Source organism: Micropterus salmoides, unplaced genomic scaffold (genome assembly GCF_014851395.1).
Source record: "Micropterus salmoides isolate LMB-PRFRI ecotype aquatic unplaced genomic scaffold, ASM1485139v1 Ms_hic_scaffold_13, whole genome shotgun sequence".
Classification (NCBI taxonomy): domain Eukaryota; kingdom Metazoa; phylum Chordata; class Actinopteri; order Centrarchiformes; family Centrarchidae; genus Micropterus; species Micropterus salmoides.
In genome coordinates this window covers 27417562-27442595 of record NW_024040374.1, presented here as the reverse complement: position 1 = coordinate 27442595, position 25034 = coordinate 27417562, and the positions used below count along the sequence as shown (strand labels likewise).

General features: G+C 41.0%; 3 protein-coding genes and 2 non-coding genes across 6 annotated transcripts in view; 2 read left to right on the top strand and 3 right to left on the bottom strand.

Annotated features, from left to right (window-relative positions):
* Window positions 1–6169, top strand: part of rab6ba (RAB6B, member RAS oncogene family a) — a 49933-nt gene extending 43764 nt beyond the window's left edge. Inside the window, exon 8 of one of the 2 annotated variants that reach the window (XM_038716695.1) lies at window positions 3717–6169. In XM_038716695.1, the coding sequence (XP_038572623.1) occupies window positions 3717–3781 (65 nt within the window). In that variant the 3' untranslated portion in view covers window positions 3782–6169. The remainder of the gene's footprint in view (window positions 1–3716) is intronic. The other variant, XM_038716697.1, reaches the window with a different exon arrangement.
* Window positions 6170–8734: 2565 nt separating this feature from the next.
* On the bottom strand, window positions 8735–10798 carry im:7152348 (uncharacterized protein LOC559250 homolog). Its single transcript, XM_038716693.1, has 4 exons — window positions 10671–10798; window positions 9805–10284; window positions 9270–9374; window positions 8735–9176 (listed from the first exon to the last, which is right to left on the bottom strand). The coding sequence occupies exons 2-4, from the start codon at window positions 10149–10151 to the stop codon at window positions 9131–9133; spliced, it is 498 nt and encodes a 165-aa protein (XP_038572621.1). The 5' UTR covers window positions 10152–10284; window positions 10671–10798; the 3' UTR covers window positions 8735–9130.
* A 313-nt stretch (window positions 10799–11111) lies between these two features.
* Window positions 11112–11183, bottom strand: trnap-ugg. The gene has a single exon. It is a non-coding gene; the product is annotated as a tRNA-Pro (tRNA).
* Window positions 11184–11522: 339 nt separating this feature from the next.
* On the bottom strand, window positions 11523–11594 carry trnap-cgg. Its single transcript has one exon. It is a non-coding gene; the product is annotated as a tRNA-Pro (tRNA).
* Window positions 11595–12266: 672 nt separating this feature from the next.
* On the top strand, window positions 12267–17220 carry cep63 (centrosomal protein 63). The gene is made up of 14 exons (XM_038716692.1): window positions 12267–12405; window positions 12583–12760; window positions 12975–13070; window positions 13385–13507; window positions 13634–13747; window positions 13860–14033; window positions 14612–14757; window positions 14944–15087; window positions 15193–15292; window positions 15409–15606; window positions 15831–15917; window positions 16063–16265; window positions 16352–16691; window positions 16800–17220. The coding sequence occupies exons 1-14, from the start codon at window positions 12365–12367 to the stop codon at window positions 16998–17000; spliced, it is 2145 nt and encodes a 714-aa protein (XP_038572620.1). The 5' UTR covers window positions 12267–12364; the 3' UTR covers window positions 17001–17220.
* Window positions 17221–25034: the final 7814 nt, after the last annotated feature.

The window sequence follows — 25034 nt, the reverse complement described above, 5'->3', positions numbered from 1 at the left end:
TTACTCCTTCAGTGTGAAGCTGTCTCACAGGGTGTCCAGATCAACACGGCAGCATTAATCTGCTCTAACTTAAACATAAATCAGATGCTGACCTTGGTGTAGTGGTGGAATGCCTCCATTTGTCTCCCTGTGCTTCTCTGATTATAGCCCACCCAGCATTTACTGTCCAGCCTTTGCAAACTGCACGGCCTCAGTAATAAACTCAGTAATCCAACAGCCCTCTGAACTGATGAGATCACCCCTTTGCTTTTTATTGCAGTCAGCCATATGTCCTGGTTATAATGCATCACCCGCATTCAGCCAATTACCCTTATCTCTCTTCCTGTTTCTAATCTCTGTCTTTAATGAGGCATAATGGATGTGGGAGTGAGCTGTGTATGGTGGAGGTGTGGTGATGGATGGCAGGTGATGACAGTTCCTCAGCAGCTCTGTGCCTCTGCTGACATTGTCACTTAATGGTGCAGCTCCTCTGTTATTGCATTGTGAATACTATTGATTTTACTGAAGGAACGACAGAGACAGGCTTAGGTTACATACACGCGTCAGATAGCCTGAAAGTGTACCTGCACTTTTAATAAGCATGGTGCACAGAATATTATATAACTTCTTCAAGTTAAGCAAGCATTCATGGACTGTATACTGAAATGTATTTCTAGACAGAAAACCAACAAAGGAACAAGTTTAAGTTTTCTCACTATGGTTCAATGTGTGTTTCTTTCAGAGGAAAGGTCCTACATTTGTTAATTTCTGTAGGTGAAACAGCATTCACATTAGACTCTCTGCTCCCTTTAATTGGCAGTTTTAAATTAAGGACGGACAGGTTAGGAAAGTATTTATGGTGGATGTCAGAGCCTACAGATCACAGTCCTCTGCTCTCTCTGAGAACAATTTCCTGCAGTCACTGAGTGTTATTACCACTGCAGGTCTGCAGAGAGAGAATGTGAAGAGGGTTCTTGACCTAGATCAAATGCTGGGCATTTACATTAATATGACAGAGTCATAAAGCAAATTTAATCAAACCATACTCATGTTGATTTGAAAAAGGTAGCCAAAGAAATGTGCCACTCCATGATTTTGTTAATAAATTGTGTTTAGAATAAGTTTTATCAATCAGGGTTGGTTTCATTAAAGAGCAACTTCAGTATTTTTCAACCTTGACCCTTTTGCCCATGTGTTTCTCTATGTGACAACATTTTTCTTAATTGTTTCAGTATTGAGGAAGCGTGCATGCTGACAGCCTCAGATTGTAATTAAAAGGATCCTTACCGAGCTAGATGTATTTTAGAGTAACATATTTTTTGTTTAACCACAAACAGTTGCTATAGCACTCATGAAAATCACCAGACTCCATTGATAAAAACAGTAATTTTACCTCACAGAACATGGGAGTTGCTGGTCTACTGTTGCCTCGGTAAAATAATTTGTTTGTGTTATTGAATGACTTTATTGTTTTTGTTACTTTATATTATTGTGTGACTTTGGTGCTTTAAGGGGTGAAAAACACCAAAGTCACACAATAACACAAACTAACCACCGGGGCAGTGGTAGACCAGAGGTAAAATTACTATGGGAGTCTGGTGGGTTTGACAAGTGGGTTTGATCTTACTCTTTCAAAAAAGGTCTGTCAAAAAAGGATCCTTTCCATAATGTTGTCAGGCGCTTGTAGTAGCAATCTGAGCCTGTCAGCGGCAGAAACGAGCACTTTTGAACATACTTTGACGGGGCACAATTGCCCGCAAGGATTACTTGCAGCCAGCTGCGGCACGCTCGCTCAATACAATTTCAAACAATGTTGTCCCATTCAGCTTTGTGGTTTAGATTATTATGTCTTTTAAGTGAGATTGATCTCATGTTTATCACTGTGTTGTGTTCTGGTGAAGCAGTTAAAGTTAAAGTTGACAAGTGAACATTACATGTTTTCAGTATAAATCATAAAACAGTTGAGACCCCATAGAATCACCCTAAGACGTGCTGTCAGGTATATGCTGTTCTTGTGCTGTCCCTTGAAGAAATAACAATGACTTAGCCTGCTCTTCCCGGAGCAAGTTGGACTCACCAATATTACGTCTTTGGCTTTCTTATCCAAGTGGTATCTTTTAAGATTTGATTTTTAAAGCTGTTTCACTCAATCACTGTTTTTATTTTACAGAGAATTAGTACCAAACTGCAGTTTTACCTAAGGTCTACAGAGCGTTGTAGCACCCTGTAGCTCATTATTTTGACTTTACTGCTTTGGGTCAGTCTCACCCTCTCATCAGCATTCCTAGACACCTACATGTTTCCCTCAGGAATTAGTGGAAACCAAAACAGAGCTAGAATGAATATTGGACTCATTTGTTGGAAAGAAACATGAAAGCGGATGTTTCTCCGCATCTGCTGGATGTTTGAATAGACAACTGCTAACACATTTGCCATGTCAGCTTTATAAGGTTGATGTAGTTTTATTTACATGTGATTTCTGGTTATTGAGGTCATTTGGAACAATGTTCGGGAGATTCATTGCAGCTTTAAGCCACCCATCTATTGTTTAAAAGCCATTACAAGCTCTTCACGTCATGAAGAACATGACTCAAAATACATCTATTAGTGGCACAGTAATAATACTCACTGTTCAGGAGATGGTACCAGAGTACTAACGCATTCAGGACTAAGGCTCATTTGGTTTGGTAATGTTGGCTGCTGAGATATGGCCTCCACATTCCAGATGGGAACGCTCAAGTATATCTGTTTGCTGTCCTTCAAATGTTACCCCATCACGACGACATGCTACTATATAATATGAAAACACCCACATCAAATGCTGAATTTAACACTTAGCACCAGCAAGTGTGGGATGGGCATTTGAAAGCCACAGTGGGACTGTTTCCAGACTCACTTGCATACAATATGTAGGCCACAGCTTTTGTAGGCCCGCTCCTTATACATGCATAATGTTCAACAGAAAAATGAATTATAAGTAAGAGCCTGCTGCTGCTGTGCTGCCACACTCACCAGCAGTAGAATATGGAAGCATTCGCAAGCACACAGTCATGGTATATTTCTGGTCTCCTTAAAGCATAGGAGGTCTGCTTGCAAAATATAAAAGAAATGCTCTGGAGGACTGACTGGGAATAACACCTTATCTGAATTGTGAAAAAAAAGTGCAAAAGCATTCTGACTTACAGCAGCAACTCATTAACACACCATTGTGCATCAGCTTTAATTGCAGCACAGCAGTGCCAACGACTTCAGCCAACATCCATTCTCAGTTTATTAACCTGCTAACAATGGAGGAGAAAATTTCCTGTTGAGCTGAATAACTTGTCAGAGGAGGATTTTTAGGATACTTACTCCCAGCAACCACTCACCTGTAATAAACTGATTATATTTTAGCAGTATATTAAGCTAAATTTCATTGATAAATTAGACAGTTATTTAGTGTTGACTGTATTGTGGTTGTTAGAAGTGGTAATGCCTTATTGAAAATAAGTAGATTCATGGGAAATAGCAGCATCTAGTGGTAGTATGGTCGTACTACAATCCTTTGTTAAAAATACTTAATGTAGTTTTGGTTCTGACATGAGTGGAAATATGGTAGAAATACGACAGCCCATCACTGTCCTCTGCATTTGCTTTTTCAGAATATTCATATCAGCCAATTGGTCCATTCAGAATGTAACTGAATAAGATGAATATATGAAAAATGTTTCCAAAGCTTCCTTAACATTCTTCTCCAGTGATCGACATCAAGTTGGACAAACCGCAGGAGACCCAGACTACTGAAGGCGGCTGTTCCTGTTAATACTCAGCACCGTCCTGGAAAAAGATCATTTACACCACATGCTTGTTATGTTGCTTCCTATTGGTTAACCTGCAGTTGACTTTGCACGTTGAGAATCTGGCCTCCTCACCTGACTACTGGTCATCAGTTGGAACTAGCAATATGTGAATTTGGTTCTAAAGTAGCGTAGCCTACTTTGTTAATGAAACTGCCAAAAAGTCTTAGAACTTGCAAAAAAAAAAAAGAAAGATGTGAAAAAAAATCCCATAAGTTGCATATGTGGAAACATTTTTTTTAAGTAGTATAGGAAGTTTCCCCAGTTTCTTTTTTGTATATTTTTGTAAATTCAGGGAAGTCTCTCTGGAAAGGTTGTTTTTTTAAAAGATGCAAACATCTAAGCTCTGTATTTGAGAGCTTGATTTGAACAGATGGTTTCAGAGGTATTTTTATGGATCCCACTCTTGTTACAGGCAAAAATGGAGGTCCTCCCCCACATTATACCCAAATATTAACCACATGGAACACTTCTCTAACATAACCATTTTTGACTTTACCATCTCAAAGCTTATTACCTAAATATAACCATTTTTTTATCTTAAGCCTAAACGCAGCCTTCTGATTCAGCGGGCCAATCACAGCCCTCCTGCCCATAACCCCTGTGGGATCCATAATTTTGTGTTCCAGATGTTACAGGAAAAACTGAACAGTAACATCTTGAGTATGTAATGCATGCCTAGTTTTCCAACATAGGTACTGTCTACCAGTGTACACAAGTTTGAATATGTAAATGGTAACATTACACCAGTGACTTAATGCACTCTGATAATGACTAGTCCCAGTCTTTTTGGTTTATGAAAACTGTTGAACTGGATTTGTATACTTGACATCAGAATATCGTGCGTGTGTGTAAATGTATGCTTTCTGTATAGGCAACGTTAGAATGCAGTCATATAGAGGGCCACTGCCAAGTCGTGTTGTTCTTGCCACATTGCGGCACCATTTAGATCACCATTTTGTTGCTGTCATAGACTCTCCCCACTCACAACAATATGACATCTGCTGTTGCGTTGTGTGATATCTTGGTAGTTTGTGATTACGGTAGTCTGCACATATGCTGTAAGTGAGCAGTGGCGAGTCAAAGCCCTTGCCTTGTGTCACAGCGGGACATAAACACAAAGTTCCCTGTGCGGTGATCTGTAGACTTTAATGCAGGTTCTGTGACCAAAACAGACCTTTAACTTTGTAAATCAGTGCATTGTTTCATTCCTGACAAACGACTAATTTGCACATGTAGACCTTTCAGGTTAATATGAAGTTATGAAAAGCTTCATTGTAAATGTACAGCCACTTAATTCAAGACCTTTCTGATTGTCATAGAAACTGTCACGTAACGTGTCCCCACTGAGATGAGGTTTTCTTTGCTGCTTTTGTTTAAACAGACTACTGACGTTGGCGTTATGCAATGTTGCAGTGTTGTTAAAATTTGCTCTTTTTTTCTCTCTTTATTATTTTTTTTTGAGCCAGGTATCATAACGTACTGGTGGTGAGGTCAGCCAGTGTTGAGAACACTACTTTGATTTGACTCGTCTTTGAAGTGAAATCGTTCTGCACTTTTTAAGAACATATTTTAGAGTTAGAGTGACGATGTAAGTCTTAGAAACATGATTAAAAAAACAACAACTTTATCTCCAAAACATTTGGAGTTCTGTGTCGTAGAGTAGATTAGAACATTTAGGAATCGTTCACACATGCCCAAAAAGGTGAGCACTCTTGTGAAAGCTAGTGAACCTTTCTAACCCACATAATGAGCCAAATAATAATAATAATAATAAAATACTAAGAGACAGAGTTGGTTTAGATATTACAGGAGATCATGACTGGAACGCACCCTTTTCTGGGTTTGGGAATGACAAAGACAGGTTGCCCTTTCAAGTTATAATCCCTCGAAATGCAAAAAAAAGTAATATTGTATCAACCCTCTGTGTTGCTGTCTATTTATTATCTGGAAACAGGAATGTACTGCTCTCATTACCAACCACACAGCCTTGTAAAGAGAGCACTTTTTCAGCTGGGTTTGTATTTTTAAATGAGGACAAATGATTAATCAGTTAGACGTTCCTTTGTATTTATTCCCCTTATATATTAAAGTAGAGTACACCTTTGTTTCCTTAAGCCCTGTTTAAACATTCCCTGGAAATGGACCAAGTAATGCAACGAATGTCTGCATGTCAGGGGTCTGCATTTGAGGATGGAGGCCATGGTCATTTCGGGGTGGGGTGGGGGTGGGTGTATGTTCTGTCACAGCTCTGTGCAGCAGACCTGATCAGTCCAGAGCTGGCTCTCCATTCACACTGTACAGAGATCTAGCATGTCTCTCCAAATGATTAATAAAGATGTCTTATTACCAAAGTCAAGCAGAAGTCCTTTCATTTTTCTTGAACATTTCTTTAACGGGGTGAGTATCTGAGGTATCAATCGTTCATCCTTCTACCTGTCCACCTATTGTTTTGTTTCACACCAAGAGTCTCTTTTACTCTAACTTCACTACTCTGTTGTCTTTATTGACTTTTTTTCACAAGGCACAGATTCAGAGAATAGTTTGATTAAACCCTGAAAAGATAGTAAAATCACATACTAAGTAACATGACATTGATAAAGCTATGCAAAATGTTGCCACAGCAATCGGTCGAGGTAAGATTACAGACGTGATCGAACCAAGCAAAACAATAACAATTCAATATTACGGGAACCACTAATAATCAGGTATGAAGCAATAGCTGTGTCAGTGTTTGTACATGTTGTGGCATGCATGGTTTCTAGTTTGACACAACAAATATCCCCAGTTCCTGTCGATGACTAATGGCAATACCTGTCATTGGAATTACCTGTTTGAAATGTTTGGTAAATGCTTCTTTGTTGAAGATTACACAGTATGAACGAATAATATCTACGGAAATATTAAAATTTTAAAACTACACGTTGACACTGGACCCCCACTACAGACAAGGCCTTAATATAGCAAGACTATAAAGAATTTGAAAAAAAGAATAGAAATTCTTAATCTTACAAATTGAAAGTTGAATTCATAAACAATAAAACACAGTGTTGCTTAATTCAACACATTCAGGCTGATGCTGATACAATGTTACTTGGTCTGATATGTGCACTAGCTTACAGTGCCTAATGTTAGCCGATGTTAGCTAACACCACGTAGACATTAACTGACATAACTGAGTCAGTTTGCTTATTATGACTATTCTCCACTCTGTTACTGGTACAGGATGTTTTAGCATTTCCCATTGTAATTGCCACGTGTGGCCACAGTGACTGCTATTAGCAAAAAAAAAGGTAAAGTGTCACTTTAAGGCCTTGACTAACAAAGTGTGTTTTAATGGTGAATATTGGCACTCTATTAAAGTTCTGTCCTGATCTGTCCTAGATAAGTCGCAGATTTGCTATATTGCAAAAACGCATTAATTAAACTCTCAAAACACCTGTTATACACATACACATACTCAAAAAGGAATGTACTGTTGTTTGGTGTAATGGGCAGCAATGTGGAAACTGTCTTGCGCCATGTTTTTGTTGCTCCCCACTAAACTTCCACCCATAAAATATGTTTACATGTTGTGCCACCTGACCTGATAACTGACTCATTAGTCAGTCTTACCAGGCCGATCTGCAGTGGTGTAATGTAACTCACTACATTTACTCAAGTACTGACCTAAAGTACAGAGAGAAACACTGCATTTATTCACTCCAGTACATTTATCTGACAACTGTTACTATTGCAGATTTATATTTATATACAAAACATGACATTTACAGGGGCCATTTTGCTGCATAATAGTAAAGTACTTTTACTTTTAATACATTTTTTTGAAAATACTTTTATTTAGGTAAACTTTTGAAAACAAGACTGTAATTTGTAATTGATTATTTTTATATCCTAGTATTGCTACTTTTAAGTAAATAAGAGTACTACTTCCACCACTGCCAACCTGCCCTGGGAGTTGTTTCCTGTTCTGTTAACCCTAATCCCAATTGAGCTGCACTACCAGGACCACATTGCGAGCCAGTAAATACATTGCGAAACTGAAACTGTTACGTTGCCATTTTCACAATCCTGTGTTGTTTGTTTGCTCTCTGCTGGGTTTCTGTCTTCCTGCTGTAGTCCAGACTGCAGCTGTGACAGCCAGCACTGCTGATGCCAGTTCATTTGGACACTCAGTGTTTGGCATTATGGAGGAGGTGATGTCAGTCACTGTGATAATACCTGGGGGCCGTGGGAACACATAAGTGGTGCTGAAAGGCAAACTGACGCCCCGTCTATCAAAATATGACCAAGTGTATTTCACAGACATACAGCTGAGACAGCTTGTTACAGCTAGTTGGCTACCAAACCAGCCCGACAACTAACGGATTTCTTGCTCCAGCCAGCGTTTCTCCCAACAAGCAAATTATTAGCAAACGACCTTAATATGACTGAGACGCCAAGCACATTAATGCTCAACAGTGACCTTGAAGTGAGATTTCACTCATCTCATCTCAGAATGGTGTGTGCTGGATATTTTTGAACAGATATGTGCACATAAGGTAACACAATAGAACAAAGGCCATTTCCATGAAAGTAATGATCCAGTGTCCTAATATCATCGAACATGGAATACTTGCCAGATGCTCATTGAAAGGAGTTTATAATCTGCTTTCATGGTTGAACGAGTCTTTTGTGACATATTTTTTTGTTGTCTATCATTTCCCACAAAAAGTAATACTCACATTATGCTTTTCACAAATCTCCGACTGGCTTCGGTACTTAAATAGTTAATGTATCATAAATGATTTACACAGTCAAGTAGAAAATGTCTTTGCTTTGAGCTCATGATTCTTTCAGATGACAGTCATCTCCCAAAGCCACATGGCATGATCAGCATTAATTAGTAAATAAAACACAGACAAAGGAACATTCTTTCAAAAATAGTTTTATTAAATACTTTGCCAACTAGCTATCATAAATACAGAAAAAAAAAACAATACGTTATGTTCAGTGATCAGCAGTGGCTACGCAAAAAGGGAACGTCCTCAGGAGACCATCTGTTACAAGGGGGTCTTTGGGTGCAAGTCCCACTGGGACAGCTGAACCAAATCCCACAGCACCAGCTGGGAGAATTAAGCCTAGAATAAATAATGGGGCGACAGGGCATCTTTGGCTGAGGACAAAACAATGTCTTGACAGGAACACAAATGGATTCAAACGGCCTCAACTTTCCCTCCACTGATCGGGTGGAGTCCAGTATTCTAGTGGCGCCTGCCATCCCAGAGTAACATCCTGAGAGGAGCTGTCACTTGTCATATCGTCCTTGATCCGTCTTAAATAGTCTCCTCAGTTGAAAGCCTGCGCCAGGATTTCATTTCCCTTCAAAAAGACAAGTAAAAATAATGTTAGTCCACATTCTCACTAAATTTCTCCTTGTTATTATTAGCCATTTACCACAAAGTCAGAACTTACACATTACTGCCCGGCACAATCGTCTCTTGGTGTTGCTTTGTCAAACTGAACCTTCTGAAGAATGAGGGCAATTTGAGCTTTGTTCTGGCGGACCTGGAGGAAACACTGGAAAGGAAAAGTTCCTGTGTTAGACAAAACGTGGCACTGCAGAGCTGAGGTGCTAATGAGAAGCTCTGTGGACAAATGCACTGGTTAACGTTGGTGTGTGAATGGATAGGTATGGCTGGAATTTCTTGAATGCAGGTTCCAGTTCTTCAAATTCAGCACTGGTTTTAAAGAGACACTTATCAATTTATTTGTTTGTTGTTGTTTTTTTTAACATTTTCAGTCCACACACTGCACTACAACAGCAGTGTCACACTGTTTAAAAAAAAGTTTGTAAAGAAAAAAAAGTTTTCTGTTTGCAGATGTCATCTGCTTATGAAAATAGTCCTGAAAATGCCCATAAACAACAAAGAAACTGACCCGTAATCCAGTATATGTTTTTCCTTGTATCAATGCCTACCTATGTGTCTGTTCACACTGTTAAACCTACCATTCTGCTTGTAAGGAGGATTGTTGTTTAGTCTCCATCCTCTCCTCCTCAGCTTCTTGTTTCAGTGCATCTTCCTCTTCCTCCTCTGCCTCCTCGTCCTCTGGTATCATCTCCCACAGCCTGCTGTTGACCCACAGAGCTTCCTGCAGGCTGAGGCCGCGTCCTATGCAGGTGACCCGACGACACAAAGGGCAGCCCACGGTGACAAGCCCGCTCCTGGCCTGCGACATAGTCTCCAGGCACGGCTCGCAGAAGGTGTGCCTGCAGTGGAGCACCCGGGGGATCCTGTCCATCCGTGAGTAGGGCGAGAAGCAGACGCTGCACTCGCTGTCCTCACACAGCACCATGGTCAAGCAAGTCTTTCTGGATGATCTAGATCCTTTAGGTCCCAATGAAAACCACTTCACTATCTAGCAACTGATAAGGGCTGTTGAAGTAGATGGTTGCTGCAAGTCCCAAGTTTGCAGTTTGCTTCTCTCTCTGTTAAATAAAAATTGGTTTTGCAAATGGTTATTAGATTTGTTGCCGGATAACAATTTAAACCTTTTCACATCACTAATATTTGAAAAGCAAAATTTTTATATCTAAATAAATTGAAAATACATTACTTATCTTGCTTATTTTAATTTTCGTAGATACCTCTCAGATGATACTTTAGTTATGTTGTTATTTAGGCCTAACTGTCAGGTGTATATTTTGAATATAACCGAGCTGTCTGATGACAATAAAGAAAGCTTAAGAACATGAGAGTTAAATAACACTGAAATCGATGACCATAACACAAAATATGCAATATACTAAACATTATATTTGAATGAAAAAGTTTAAATAATACTAATAAATACGTGTCTGTAAAGCCTACTTACAGTATAGACTCAGTTCTCCTTCAGACCTGTTTGAGAGTATTGTCCCTTTGGAGTGAACAGCACAGCCACACTGCAGTGAATGGGGAGGGAGAGCCGGCTCGTCTGCCGCCTGTTAGGAGTGTCTGTTATATTTTGTGGGGGCGGGACAGAAACGTCTCCCTCGGTCCTCACAGCTCAACCCCTCCCAACAGCTGGGGAAGCAGAGCCGTGGGGGGACGCTCTTTGTTCAGTGTTTGAGAGAGGGCAGGTGGAGGAACGGGGTGTGCGAGGTTGAAGAAAGGTTGAGAGCGGTGATAAAGGAAAACAGTGAGAACGAACCTAGCTTGCTGCTCCCTTATAGAAAACGTGAAGCACATTATCATAAATTTGGATGTAACATATTAAAATAAAAATTTAGATGTTTGGACAAGCAGATTCTTTTCCGGAAAGAAAAAAAAAACAGGGCTCGTCCGGGATTTGAACCCGGGACCTCTCGCACCCAAAGCGAGAATCATACCCCTAGACCAACGAGCCATATTGGATGGAGCATATTGTTGGATTTTAATACTTAGTCGGTTGGATTTTTTCTTTTTGTCTTTATTTTGTTTATGTTTGTGATATATGACTCCATGTGTAAAAATTCATAGCACTCTTAGGTTATATGCTGTTACTAATCCTACCTACCTGCTGTTAGCTAACGTTAGCCCCAACGTGAAGGTAAAGACCGGATGGTCACGCTATGCTTTAAAAACAACATCGAATCTTTTAATTCAGTCACGCAGCAACCTGCAGCTCCAGGGCAGCCGCCCCACTGCAATAAAACCAAATTATAGGGAAATTTTAATGGATTTTACATTCATGAATCCAAAATATGGGCTCGTCCGGGATTTGAACCCGGGACCTCTCGCACCCGAAGCGAGAATCATACCCCTAGACCAACGAGCCACGTGTTCAAGCTGGGCGATATAAGAATTAATAAAGAATTACACTAATCTGTTTGAAGCCTGTAAATCAATGTTTTGCATGCCTATACTGTATTATTATCTGGATTATATATCGTTTCACAAATCAACGCAAGCACAGTGCTAATTTGGCCCCAGACCATCGATATAACAGTGGAAACAAGCTTCATTACAGCATGCGATGCGAAATGTAAAAAGGATGTAACGTTAACGTCACTGCAGCATCGTGTAACTTTAATTGTTATGTGCTTGGATGAATATTCTAATTTGGTCTTCTTGGAAGAGATAACTTCAACCAACACCATGATGCAGAGGACAGCGCCATCTGACCTGCCACTGTGGACGTACAGCGTGCTGAGGTCACAGGTTGGAGGTGGAGTTACCGCCTAAGGAAATCAGTTACTGATGTAAACAAAAGTAGTTAGACGCACTGAAACTAGCCAACGTTAGCTACCAACGTTAACGTGTGCTAACCTTGTTAGAAACGTTAACCCTCACTTAGCCTTGCTATAACGTTAATCCAGACTAAATTGATGTAACGTCAGTTATTTAATTTCAAGTCACGCTGACGTCATTTCTGATCAGCTTGGTTAGGGTTAACGTTAGCTAACGCTGGTAACGTTAATTCTGCCACAGAGGTTGCTAGGTTAGTAAATTAGCGGGTAGCTCACTTGAGGCAAGTTCAAAGTATCCACAAAGCCAGTAAGTTATTAAAAAGACTTGATAAACACTGAGAGCATCTCTTCCAGCCAGATGGAGGCTTCTCTGGGATGTCTGCAGAATCCTGATTTAAGGTAACGTTAAGTTAATGTAAACTGTGGTTAAAGCCAGTGTCTAGCTAACTAACCTGTGCTAAATACACAGACAACCAGTGGTGGTGAGGTCTTGCAGAGATGGCAACCTCTCGGTGATGTGGTATTTTAATGGATCCAAACATCGCCATGTTTTGATATTTTGTATCTGTGGTCCAGCTCTGTCCTGTCATCATGTGAGCCAGAGCTTCAGGAGCTGATGAGACAGATTGACATTATGATCAATCATCAGAAGCAGCAGTGGGAGGCTGAGATTCAGACCATGAAGCTCAAACTGAAAAGTGGAGAAGAGGAGCTGTTGACTTCCAGGAATCTCATTGAACGGAGGGACCTGGAGGTACAGTACCAGACCCTCCCTACAGTTATACTGTACAGGTTTTGATGCAGATACACCAGTGAGGGTTATCGAAGAGCTAGGATGGCATTTCTTTTTCATTTTTACCAGAGAGAGCAATGGAAATACATTTGCAGTCATTCACTTGGAATATACTCTTTTGTTGTTTTACACCACATTTTTAAAATACCATTACTGTCATGACGCCTGATCATAGATCGGATTGCTTCGCAAGCAGCTGGAAGAAGCCCAGCCTGGTCGACAAGAGTTAGTTACCAAGTACGAGCAACAACTGCAGAAAGTCCGTGAAGAGGTGAGATACTTGTCAGTTACACAATTAAGAACAGTTGTTAAACAGCCTTTCAAATTACTCATCAGTGGATTAAGGTATACATTTTGTAAAAAATCTTTTCAGTTCCTCAACGTGTCTTGAAATCCCGGTGTAAATTGGTACTTAACAGATTTGCAGTATCAAGGTTTACTTTAAAGCGATAGTAAGTGATTGTAAGTTGTAAAATTCAAATATCAACAATCCCTCTGCAGAATCACTTACTCTCCCTTTAAGTCTTGAATTTGAATTTGAACTTTAATTTTAGAGTCCTCTCTCACCAACATTTTCTCCTGCAGTTAGATAAATTAAAGAGAAGTTACCACAAACTTCAGCGCAAACAGCTCAAGGAGACCAGTGGAGTAGCAAATACTGAAGACACGGACCATTCAGAGGTGACCCGACTAAATGAAAAGATTGAGGTACAACAATATTAGTCAAATTCCCCTTATATTCTATTCCTTATATTAAACCAGTCATTTACAGATTATATTTTACTGCCACCCACTGTTTATGTGGAGTAAAAGCACCCTTGTCTCTTCCTGCAGGAATATCACCAGCGCTCTGTAGAGTGGGAGCAGCAGCGCATCCAGTACCAAAAACAACTGACGGCCCTGGAGGCCCAGAAAGAGAGCCTAACTGATGAGCTCGCACACATAAAAGTAAAAGCAGATTAATAACTTTAACATGTAAGATCAAGTCAGACAGTTTAATGCTGAAGGAAAGTGGAGTCAGACTATTTCTCACACATATTTTCTGTCATTTTTCCCCCAGGCCCAGTGGGCATCATTGCAAAAGGAGAGGGAGCACAGGGAGTGTTGCTTAGAGGTGCAGCGTCTGTGTACTCAGCTGGAGAAGGCTCAGGGCAGCCTGCACTCACAGGAGCTAGAACTGGAACGCCTCCGACCCCTCGAGATGTGCCTGGGACAGTACCAGAGAGAGCAGCAGGTTAGCAGAATGACACATGAAGATTGTTTCCACCAACTTGCACGGATAATATTTTTAGTCTTTGACAGTTAGGGAGGCCAAATCATCTTCCTAAGCATCTCAACAGTCATAATGGGTGATCAGTTTGAGGTCCCTTACCATCCCATATTTTGGGTACCATTTTTTCCCTTTGTTTTAACACATGTATAGAAAGATAAGGTAAAAGTTTATTTGCTTTACTGAGGGCCTTCCCCATTGCACCATCAGATATGAGACACTTCTTTTTTGCATTAATGCACCAAAAAAAAATAATTTTAACAATCTTTCCAATCAGCGGCCGCTGCACATGTGCACACCCTTATAAGAGTGCATCCCTGATCAGGCTGTGTGTTACTCTGTCCTGGTAGCTTTAAATAAATAGTGATGAAAATAGAGGATCTCGTGTTTTCCAAGACTATTCAGCAACATCATGGAAACTGGCATAATGTGGAGAAGAGCTCACAAAAGCTAACAACGACCTTGTTTAACAGTAGATTTGTGCCGCCTTGTAGGAGGTTATAATATGATTTTTTCAGCTGAGCGTCTCTGCTGTTCCACAGGTCCTTTCAGAGGAAAGGGAGGAGCTCCACACCACGATAGAGTCCCGGGATACATTTGTGCGAAGAGCCAGTCTTGAGCGGCAGAGGCTCCGCAATGAAGCTGCCAGACTCAACCAAGTACTACAAGCTAAAGATCAAGTCATTCGGTAGGTGGATTTCTCCTTGTAAACAATGCGTTTTCAGCCGTCACGCAATGATGTAATACAGCAACAACACACACGAGGGCGTGCTATACTGATGTTGTAGGAAGGCTGCACAGTTTCAGTGCCTTTGTGCTGTATGAAAAGAGATTTTATAGAAGTCAATACAGCCCAACTCTCCTGTTTATTCAGCTCTCTGGAGGACTGTCTGGCGGCTCAGGGCTGTGCTGGCGTGGAAACCCTCAGACAAGATCTGGAGAAGACTGCAACCAAGCTCCACTGCGCCCAAGCATGTGAGGTTCATCTCAAGGCTGAACTGGCATGTCTCAAAGAGAGGTGAATGCTTGCCTCTTTAAACACCCACACTGTTATTATTTGTGCTTCTGTGTGTCTTGAAATTTTTTTCGCTTTACCTTTTTGGTGTTTTTGTGATTTGCTCAGACTGGAGAGAGTGAGCCTACAGAGAGCTGACCAATCTAAGGTGGAGGAACTGAAGAGCATTAAAGCGGAATATAATTCCTCTGTTGCTGAAATAAAAAAGGTCAGGAAGTGTCTCTGGCTGTTATGTCGTGGGAGTTTTTGAGCTATATGCTGTATTTGTGTGAAGTAGTGCCCTATAAACATTTATATTCTCACTCCTCCGGGTTCATTCTACAGCTCAGAGAAGAGCTCCAAAGGGCCAAGCAGACTCACAGTGGTGAGGTGGAAGGAATGAGGAAGGAGGTGTCAAAGCTGACCACTGAGCTGCACCAACGTGACATCGCCGTCGCCACACTGAACGGCTCTTCGTCCAGCATCAAGCAGCAGCTTCGTGATGAGGTGGGGCGAGCAGAACAGAAGGCAGCTGAGCTGAAAGTAAGCAAGAAATCAGGTGTAGCCCTGTGCAAATACCTTATTTTAAGTGATACATTTTCTACAGCACTCATTTAATCTAATAGTTGTATGGCAAGAGACCTTTTTAGACTTCTGAAGTTCCTGAGAATACCTCTGATTTTCTTGGTATTAACTCCTTGTCTTGAAGGTTTGAGGAAAACTGCATCATGCGCCTACATTTTTGTTCTTCCCCCGACTTTCTTCAGATGACCCAGGCACAGGTCGAGACTCTACAAAGTGAGAACCAGCACCTGAGGGGTCTGCAGCAGAGGCTGGAGTCTCAGTCACCTAAGGTTTGTTTTCTTTGACATAGTTATGTAGTCATTACGCAGTTTTACAGACCACAGCAGACGGTTTATTTGACTTCAGTATTGTTTCTAAATCTGACTAATCTCTTCTCACTGCTTTTCACTCCCTGACTCACTTTGCTCTCCACAGGGGGGTGATTACTCGCTTGCATCCCTGAGGGAGAGTTATGTGTCATCTCTGAGCCGCCTGGAACAAGAGAATCGGCAGCTAAGGCAGGCACTTGCTGAGATGCGCTCCCGACTTGAGGTCTCCAACCTGACGTGTCAAGACAAATATGAACAAGCTCTGCTCAGCCACGCCATGACTGACCAACCACAGCCTGCTCAGGACAGGTACCGGGCACGCACACATGCACACATGCACAAAAGATCAAGAAACGGAGCCTTCATGAAACTTCTTGGGGTTTTTCTTTCTGTAGCAATGAAGATGCCAGACATCGCAAACACAGGCAGGAGGTGCAGGCGACGAAAGCTAAGCTGCAGGGGAACGCCACTCTCTACGAAGGGAAGATCCATAGGCTCTTTAAACAGCTGCACACCCTGTCCCAGTCCCCCGGAGAGCACCCCTGCAGTCAGGCCCGAGACAGCAGGCCTCATTCATCAGCATCCTCCTCCTCTGGTAGCATAAGACTCACCAGGATTAACTCTGTGCAAACCATAAGTTCAAATGAATCCACTGCTGAGGGACAAAGCTCCAGCTCCGAAGACTCTCTGACCTTATTGTCCAGAGAAAACATCATATCCTCTCCCTCTCTACTGGTGAGGCTCGTCACAGATAATCAAACAAGTCCGCAGTTGTGGTAAAACCTTCTGCCGTCCTCTTTTTAGCAAAGAATCCCACAGTTGTGTGTTTTTCTTCTCTCACAGGAGCCTTCGCCAGTGTCACCTGCAGACAGCATGGTCTCTCGTTTCCTGGAGGAAGAACGCTTACGGTCCACGGAGCTGCTCCAGAGACTGGACACCCACATCCAGGGTATGAGCGAGGACAATGTCAAGACCGTGTCCAAATACCTGCCAAGTGGCTCAGCGCCCGAGCCTGCCCAGACTTCAGTACAGAAGGGTCAGTGACAGAGTAAGGTGGAATAAATGTGGAAAAAGGTGCCTTAAACAGCAGTGCCGAAGACTACGTTCTTGTACTTTATTAGACTGTTTTTATTGGAGAGTGACATTTGTGTGTGGGGTGTGCTTCACGTGACTGAATTTAAGTAACATATATTTACATTTTTACACAGTTTGCAAATTTAAGTTCAGCGCAGAGCTTTGAGTTTCATAAGAACTGTCAAAAGAAGTGATTGTAATTTATAAATTCCATCCCCACTGTGAAGGACAAGTTGTATGAGGTTACACGTATGACAGCAGCTCAGATTGTCACCTGTGATTCTTCTGATTCTGTTCATCATGTGTTTATTTTATCTGTGCAGAAGCTCAAAGAAGTGTTCCAGCATTTATGTTTCCGCTAGGGGAACGCTTTTGTCCCATCACGTTGGGCTTTTCTCAAAGAGCGAGTGCTGACAAAGGCTGACTGATTAAAGGCTTTGCATCACCTCGCGTCTTGTGATAAAAGCTGCATTTAAACACAGCCCAAAGACTTTAGCTGACTGTTCATGTTCTAAGGCAAACAAACTACACTACCATTTTACACCACTATTAGTCTGTTTAAAAACGGGCTCCAGAATATGTTCATACATGTGTCCGAGAAAAAGTTACTACTCGCACTGTAAGGATTTGCTTTACTTTGCACTAGAATTGTTAGCCTTAGGGCTGCACCTTACAATTTTTGTCAGAAATCAGTAAAACAAAATGCCTTCTACAATGTCACAGATAATCTAAAACCCGGTTTACTATAATTTAAGACAAGAAAAAGCGGCAAATCCTCACAGTTCTGTGAACTAGGTCTCACCGACTACAACACGCTTAGCTGTCTGAGCGGGTGAGACACACCACCTTAACTTTGAGTCATGGTGTTTGGCATCTGAAACGGTCAAAGCCCCAACATGTATTTACTGCTACGAGTTCATCCAAATTGTTTGCAAATTGTTTCAGAAAGTCATCGCTATATCCGACGTAATGCAAAGAGATGCCCAGTATATTTTATGCTATGTGCTTTTAATAGATTAAAATGGCCATAGGAAATTGTTGGCTTTCTGTGTGACCTCACATAACTGGCTTTCGGTTGCTGAATTGCACCTGTGTTACTTGTTGGAATTCTGACATTAAGTGGAGACCTTTTGCGCTTCTCCTCGGAGGATGCTGCACAGTCCAATTTTTCAAGTTGCCTGGAATGCAGCAATGATCCGAGCTTTGCATTTACATCCTGAGAAAAGAATGTTGCTGTGAGCCAAAGGAGCATCCATCCTCCCTGAACGTCTGTCATAACTGGGGAAATACTACATATGTACATGTCTGTCCAGACATCCTTGACAGTAGGGAGAGCAGTGTGCACTGTAGCTCTTCTCTTTCCCCCCCAGTTACAAGTACCAGCCCCCCACCACCACCACCCACCCTGCAGAGGCCCTCTGGCTTGTCAAATACAGGAATGTGTGCACCATGCCAATGCTGTCATGAACCTTCCCCTGCGGCCTACTTTGTCTTCATCATTAGAAAGCTGATGGAATGTTAATATCAACCATGTGGGGCACTCAACCTCAACAACACTGAAGGGCCAGGAGGGAATAGTTATATTTTACAGCTTTCCTAATGAAGGACACACTGTGTGATGGAAATAAAGTGGAAAAATTTCAAGAAATGTGTTTTTTGTTTTTGCTGTCATGCTGCTATAACAACAATGCAGACGTTCTGCTCCTCTGTGTCTGAGTCCAATGACTTCTCACTTTGGTATTTGGTAGTCTGTGTTGCTAGCACTGTAAGCCCCAATAAACAGCTCTGAGGAATTTGGTAAGGCAGGCATTCCTCTGGCGCTCACTGGAGGGAGGTGAAAAGGTTTTTATATGAGGAGATTCTTTGAAGGGGCCTAGTAAAAGGGAGGAGGAGGGAGGCGGATTTAGTTCCAGGGGGAGTTTGGACTGCCTTATTATTTACATAATGATTCACTGGAACAATTTGCTATAGGCTACAAGGTGATTGAGTAAATGCTTAACTGATTAATGAATTGAATTGCCTGAATTAGACTCCTAACCCTATCAGGACAAATCTTACAATGCACACGTCCATCTTAAGGAATTCTCTTGGTTATTCATCACCCCTGGATTATTATGTTTTGCTTTTACTGATTACGTTATGAAAAGGGTATTATTTTACAGGGCAATTTATTATTGCACTTATATAATCTTGGTTGACTTACAAGAGACATATTAAAAAAAGAAATGGTTAAAATTGAAGCTGCAGAAGCCAAGACATTCTGACTTTTAGCCTCAAATATTGGTCAAGCCCGCAAAACACTGAATCCTACATTTCCCATAATGCAACAAATCAGTGTCTTTCGTTAGACCCTCTCTGTGTAGTAAATGCTCATGTCTTCCAAAGTCCACGCCCCCAGCTTGAAACAGTTTAAATTAAGGCTAGTGTAACACCCAATGTAAAATTTAGTAAATACAGTTTTGTGTAAAAACCATTCCACTAACTTAACTTTCTCATTCAAGCATTAATGTCATAGCTTCTCTTGCTCTACCACAAAGAAGCAGCAGAGGGTGCAATTTAAGTGTTCTGTTGTCACACTGGTCAACAGTAATGGATCTGCCTAGTCAAAGACTCAATCAGATACTTAAATCAACCAGTAATTCAGAGGCTTGTGTCTGTGTTTGCAACTAGAAAGCTACTTTCCTGCTGCAGGAATGCCTCTACAGTCCAACACCGCACTGAATGCCTTATGCCATGAGCCAGACTTCTCCGAGGTTACATGAAGTGAAATTAACAAATAAGTGAGTGCTCGGTGGGGAAATTGGTTCACATTATCAACCCATCTCGAGGGAGGGCGGTATCGGAGGCATTTGAGGAATTTCCCTTATCTGTGAGATCATAACTTGTCATTAAACCCTGGACTGGCAGGAGATCAATGAGCAAGAGGAGGGGGAATATCTCTGATTCTCTGAGTGATAACCGATTCAAACCATTACCCGGTATCGACAAGTAACACATTTGGCCCACAGTTTGTCTTTGTGTGCAAAAGATTTTAACTTAGTTACACAAAATTGAGAAATGTCATGGTGCGCCTGCTTACTCACAGGCCGTTGCACCTTTACAGATGTGATAAAAAATGTCTTTCTATGAATTGCCAAACTTCCTTTACAAGATAAGATGACTTTTCCCAGAATTGTTGCAGCCTGCATGCCTTCTTTGTTGCACATTCCATGGTGGGGCCTCGGAGAACATGCCTGTTGTGCTTCACGTGTGTCCATGTCCCAGCCATGTCCCTTGTGTGATGGGAACGTCTCATTGTTCTTGAGTCTGAGCGTGCTCGTGGAGGGTGGGGGGGTTCACTGCAGGATATTTGAAATGCTGCAGAGACAGAGGGGCGCAATCTTATCAGCGCGCTTGGTGCTACGTGCCAAGGGAACTGTGCCAGAGAGGCCAAGAGGAAAACACTAATTCCTCTAACACACAATAAGTGCGTGCATGCACATAAGTGTCCCACTTACAGTTTGTCTGCTTGCATGCTGTTGCATGTAAACAGTGGTAACAGAAGCGTTTAGGCCTTTTTCCCGTAAAAGTAGGAGTACCATAACATAGAAATAATTTTTTGACTTTGAAAAATGTATCAACTCCCTGTGTTTCCAAAGCTTTAAACCTCTTGGCCTGCCTCAGCTTTATGAGTTGTCTCAGGTGTTATTGGTGATTATGTTGGTCATCACCTGGTCTAAATATGGATTCCACTCTTTGTACCCGTTGGCCCCGAGTGCAACCTTGGTCATGCTTCTCCATATATACATGAACACAGGGCGCCTATTAGCGATAATGTTTAGATAATAGAAAAACAACTCTTTATTTTATATGCAGCTGTTAAATTAAAGTGGAGTAAAATCTAAATATTTCCCTGTAAAATGTCATGGAGTATAAGTATAGTGGTATTAAACAGAAAATTGTACTAAAACCCAGTACTTGAGTAAATGCACTCAGTTACTTTCCACCCCTGGCTGGTCAAGTGAGCAGATCCTGTCAGCGCTTATCCCACTGAGGTTTTGTGAATGTGCAGACAACTATTTTAGTGTATGAAGCCCGAGGAAACGCTAAGTAAATGATTGTGGCATAGAAAGAGTGGGAACCAACACGAGGGCGGCCCCATGCCTGGTTTTGATTAGGGTCCCCAAATCACTGAATCCACCTCTGGCTTACTGTAGTAACCCTTTCAACCCATGGCTCTTGTTCTCCTTAGATTTCCCTCAGAAAAACAAAACATGCAGCATTTTGCAATGCGCTGAATGATGTAATGTCACATACAAGCTGTATGTGGTGGATATAACTAAGAGTAAGTTCTTCAGAATGATACTTAAACTTGACCTTACCATATGGGCCATTGCCACACAGTGACTGAGAGCGAATGTGTATGACATTTTGGGTCGTTTAATTACTTTCATGCCTAAATTAAAAGAAGGTGATACAGTCCAAGGCTGACACCGGCATTATAACACACCCTGAGGACATGTGATTCACAGGCTATTTTTTAACAAATACAAATATGTTTTAAAAAATATTTGTATTGGTCTGTGCAAGTCTCATTTATTGAGGCTGATTTGTTCCGATGAGAAATATTTAAGCCATGTATCTAATGTTTTTGTACACTGTCAAAATGTCAAAAGGTTTTTCTTTGTACTATTTTTCACTAAACCCAACCTAGAGAATTTTTTTAATGAAGTGGAAATTAGTATGTATGTGCTTTTATGTGTACTTTCCAGGTACATGTACTTTACTTGAGTATTTCCAATTTATGCAACTTTATGCTGCTGCTTCACTACATCTCAGAGGGAAATATTGTATGTTTTATTCCACTGTATTTGTCTGACAGCGTTTGTTACTAATTACATTTCAGATAACAATTTTTCATAGCCTGCCTGTCCAGAGAAAACCATGTATCTCCAAATTTGGTGATATTGTCTTTTGAATTTTCTGATAAACTGAAGGATGAAGTGTTTTGTATTGAGAAAATCCTCCTACTCCTTAAGTTAAATAAACTGCAAACAGTAATAAACAGCAGTTATATGAATCCAAAAACATCATATACAGTATTTTTCTTATCTTGGTTTACATTGGTGAGGGGCACAATACTTTGAACAGCAAGTGACTTTGTGTCTTGATATAAAATCGCTGGTGAATGACTGGTGAGATCTAAACTCTTTGGCTTCCCCTTGTCCAGAGGTAGCTGCAAACTTCAAATTAAAGGCCCAATCTGTCATTTTTGTTTTTTGACCATTTAGACTGCATATAATTTTAATATAATAATTTCATAATTTGACTTAAAGATAAATAACAAAAACCTCTGTTGTTTGAATTGAAAGTGAGGGCATGTTTTACTTCTGTGTTTGCATGTATTGCTGATGTAAACTGTTATATGACCCATTAATCAATCTAAGAGTCAGGATCCAAACCAGTGTTTTTAATTTTTGGTGCTGGGGCAGCCCGTTTGTTTAAATTATGAGCATGGGTTGTACCTTTTAATGAGATGGGACGAACTCTCTGTACAGTATGTTTAAAAGTCCCCCACCATTCTCAGATAGCCCTAAAGCCATAGCTTTGTCAGTCCCAAATAATATACATTCTTGAAAAATGGAACATTGCCTTGTCGATATTCAACCCCTTCAGAACAGTTTCTACGTGTACACTTTGATGTTGGGTTCTGTTATGTAAAAACTATTTAGAGCATTCCTTGTTCATTCATGGCTAATGAGGGCAACCATTTGGATCGTCGCGTGTAATTAGTTTTCAGATTTCCCCTGCAACCACAAACATCCCAGGCTTTAGCCTCATTTTCTCTCTCGCCGTCTTACGCAATGACATGCGCAAGGTTGATTGAGTGTGACCATTGTGCAGTGTCTTGTGCTTCAGGACTGAGGTGTGAGCTGTGACAAAATATTAAATGTATAAAACAGTGTGAACCAGACACAACCTTCACATCCCAAATTAAAAGATAAGAAATGTTTTGGTAGCCATTCAGTCTGTGAAAATTGTGACATGCTTGATGAGGCTGTGCCTGAAAAAGAAACTACAGCGAAATAAGGGGGGGGGGGGGGGAGGACAATGTACAACAACTGAATATAATCTACGCCACACAAGCATCCTGGGATATGCTGATGAATTGGTGAGAGGAAGAGTCAGTTTACATTCTTTCAGTCATAGTGACATAAACAGCTGAACATGTTTTGATTTGTGGGTCTGAGAAATGCCTGAGGAAGTGACGCCCTTCCTCGTTTGTAGTTTTCAAAAACTTTCTTATCTTTCCATGATCCTGTAGAAGTGACATGAGTGACACTTACCTGCAACAACATCTAAAATTATCCTCCATGCTTTGTCACAAATTCACTTAGACACATTTTCCATTTTCAGGTGTCTCGCAGAGGTTACAGACTGGTTAGATCCTGGTTTATGCTGCCGGTCTCATTGCCTGATCAGCAGTTCCCAACCCACGGGTTGAGACCCCTAATGGGGTCACAACATAATAAAAAAATAGGAGAAAAGAATAAAAAACATTTCTGCAACACAAAATTATTTTCTTAATTTGTTGTTGTAAATCTTTGTTTTTTGGCAAACAGCTTTGCTCCACGAACGGCAATGTTGGTCTGTTGGTTGGTTCACCACATTAGTCCAGAGTGAAAAAGCTCAGCGACTATTGGATGGATTGCCGAGGACTGAACATTCAAGGTGCCCAGAGGATGAATCCTGCTGACTTTGCTGATACTAAACTTTTCATCTAGTGCCATGATGATGGAGAAATGTGTTGGAAAAATTGCATTATGTTTGTACCATGCACTAATATAAGGAAGGTCACATTCTCCTCATCAGTCCACACTCCACGCCATTGTTGGCAAAAAGTGTGACACATCAATGTTTCCACCCCAGCCAAGCAACTTTTGAATTGAGAAGGGAACATCACTCTTTGGCTAAACTGCTTAAATGCAACATGTGATGAGGGATCTTCAGTGGACAAAAGGTTGAGCACCAGTGGTCTAGATCAGTGGCTTTCCCTAGAATTATATAATTGGCTTTCAGCATTTCACTCTTTGTTTCATGTCCAAATCCTGCAGTATTGGTTTTGCTGTGAGCAATCACTGATGACTGAGAAAGACAGACAGAAAGTGCCTCCTTCAGTATTTATCCTTCTAATCATGCCCAGTTGCCTCATGTACCATCAATGTATGTATTTGTTAACAAAGATGCTGATAGTGTAGTAAAAATGTGTACACTCCTGTGTCTTGAGAGGGAGCCGTTTCACGCTTCATTACTTTCAGGCAGCTGTTGTCACTTGACAAGGAGGTGCTGGTAGATAACAACAGTGTTATCAAGATTATTCACACTCAGAAATTTAGTCTATATCTTTCCATTCCAAGAACACCCACCTCCTATGCAGACGGGTGAAATCATCACACTGTACCCAACCCTGTACCACTCACTAATCCTCTTATCTAATGTCTCTGACTTCACCTTACCTCATTTTAAACTTCACATTTAATGACTTTTAAGAAAGTAGTGGTTTCTGTTAATGTACAGCAGCATGACATTGCATACTTCAAATTCTCCAGAGCCAATTTAAATGCCTCCACAGTCAGACTAAAACATTATAGACTCTTAAAAGTATCCCTTCCTTTCATGCTTGAGTCAACTCGGGTGCTCCTGTGTGTTTAAGTCTTAATTACACGAGCCATAAAATTGTCAGTGTTGTTGGAGATCACAGAGAAAATTGTCATCACCTGTGGTGTTCACTCTGCTGGGTGACTGCGTCATAAATCAGTTGGTTCTCGCGGCTGCTTTTAAAGTGTTGATTCAGCCAACATGAAACAGACTTTTAATCAGACATGGTGAGTCTTTTTAAATACACATTTTCAGAATTATATTGACAAAATGTCTTTGTCAGACACTGTGCATATTTAGAAGAAGACACAAAGCTTTAAAATAAGAAAAGAGAGGCGAAGAGTGTGTGGCTTCCATTCATTACAC

Excerpts from the sequence above, each read along its gene's own strand:
- im:7152348 (XM_038716693.1), bottom strand. The coding sequence starts at position 10,151 with ATGGTGCTGTGTGAGGACAGCGAGTGCAGCGTCTGCTTCTCGCCCTAC. Across the intron at positions 9,375-9,804 it reads TCCTCCTTACAAGCAGAATG|TGTTTCCTCCAGGTCCGCCA; the intron begins GTAGGTTTAACA and ends TTTCCTTTCCAG. Across the intron at positions 9,177-9,269 it reads ATTGTGCCGGGCAGTAATGT|GGAAATGAAATCCTGGCGCA; the intron begins GTAAGTTCTGAC and ends GTCTTTTTGAAG.
- cep63 (XM_038716692.1), top strand. The coding sequence starts at position 12,365 with ATGGAGGCTTCTCTGGGATGTCTGCAGAATCCTGATTTAAG. Across the intron at positions 15,088-15,192 it reads CTGGCATGTCTCAAAGAGAG|ACTGGAGAGAGTGAGCCTAC; the intron begins GTGAATGCTTGC and ends TGATTTGCTCAG. Across the intron at positions 16,692-16,799 it reads TATCCTCTCCCTCTCTACTG|GAGCCTTCGCCAGTGTCACC; the intron begins GTGAGGCTCGTC and ends CTTCTCTCACAG.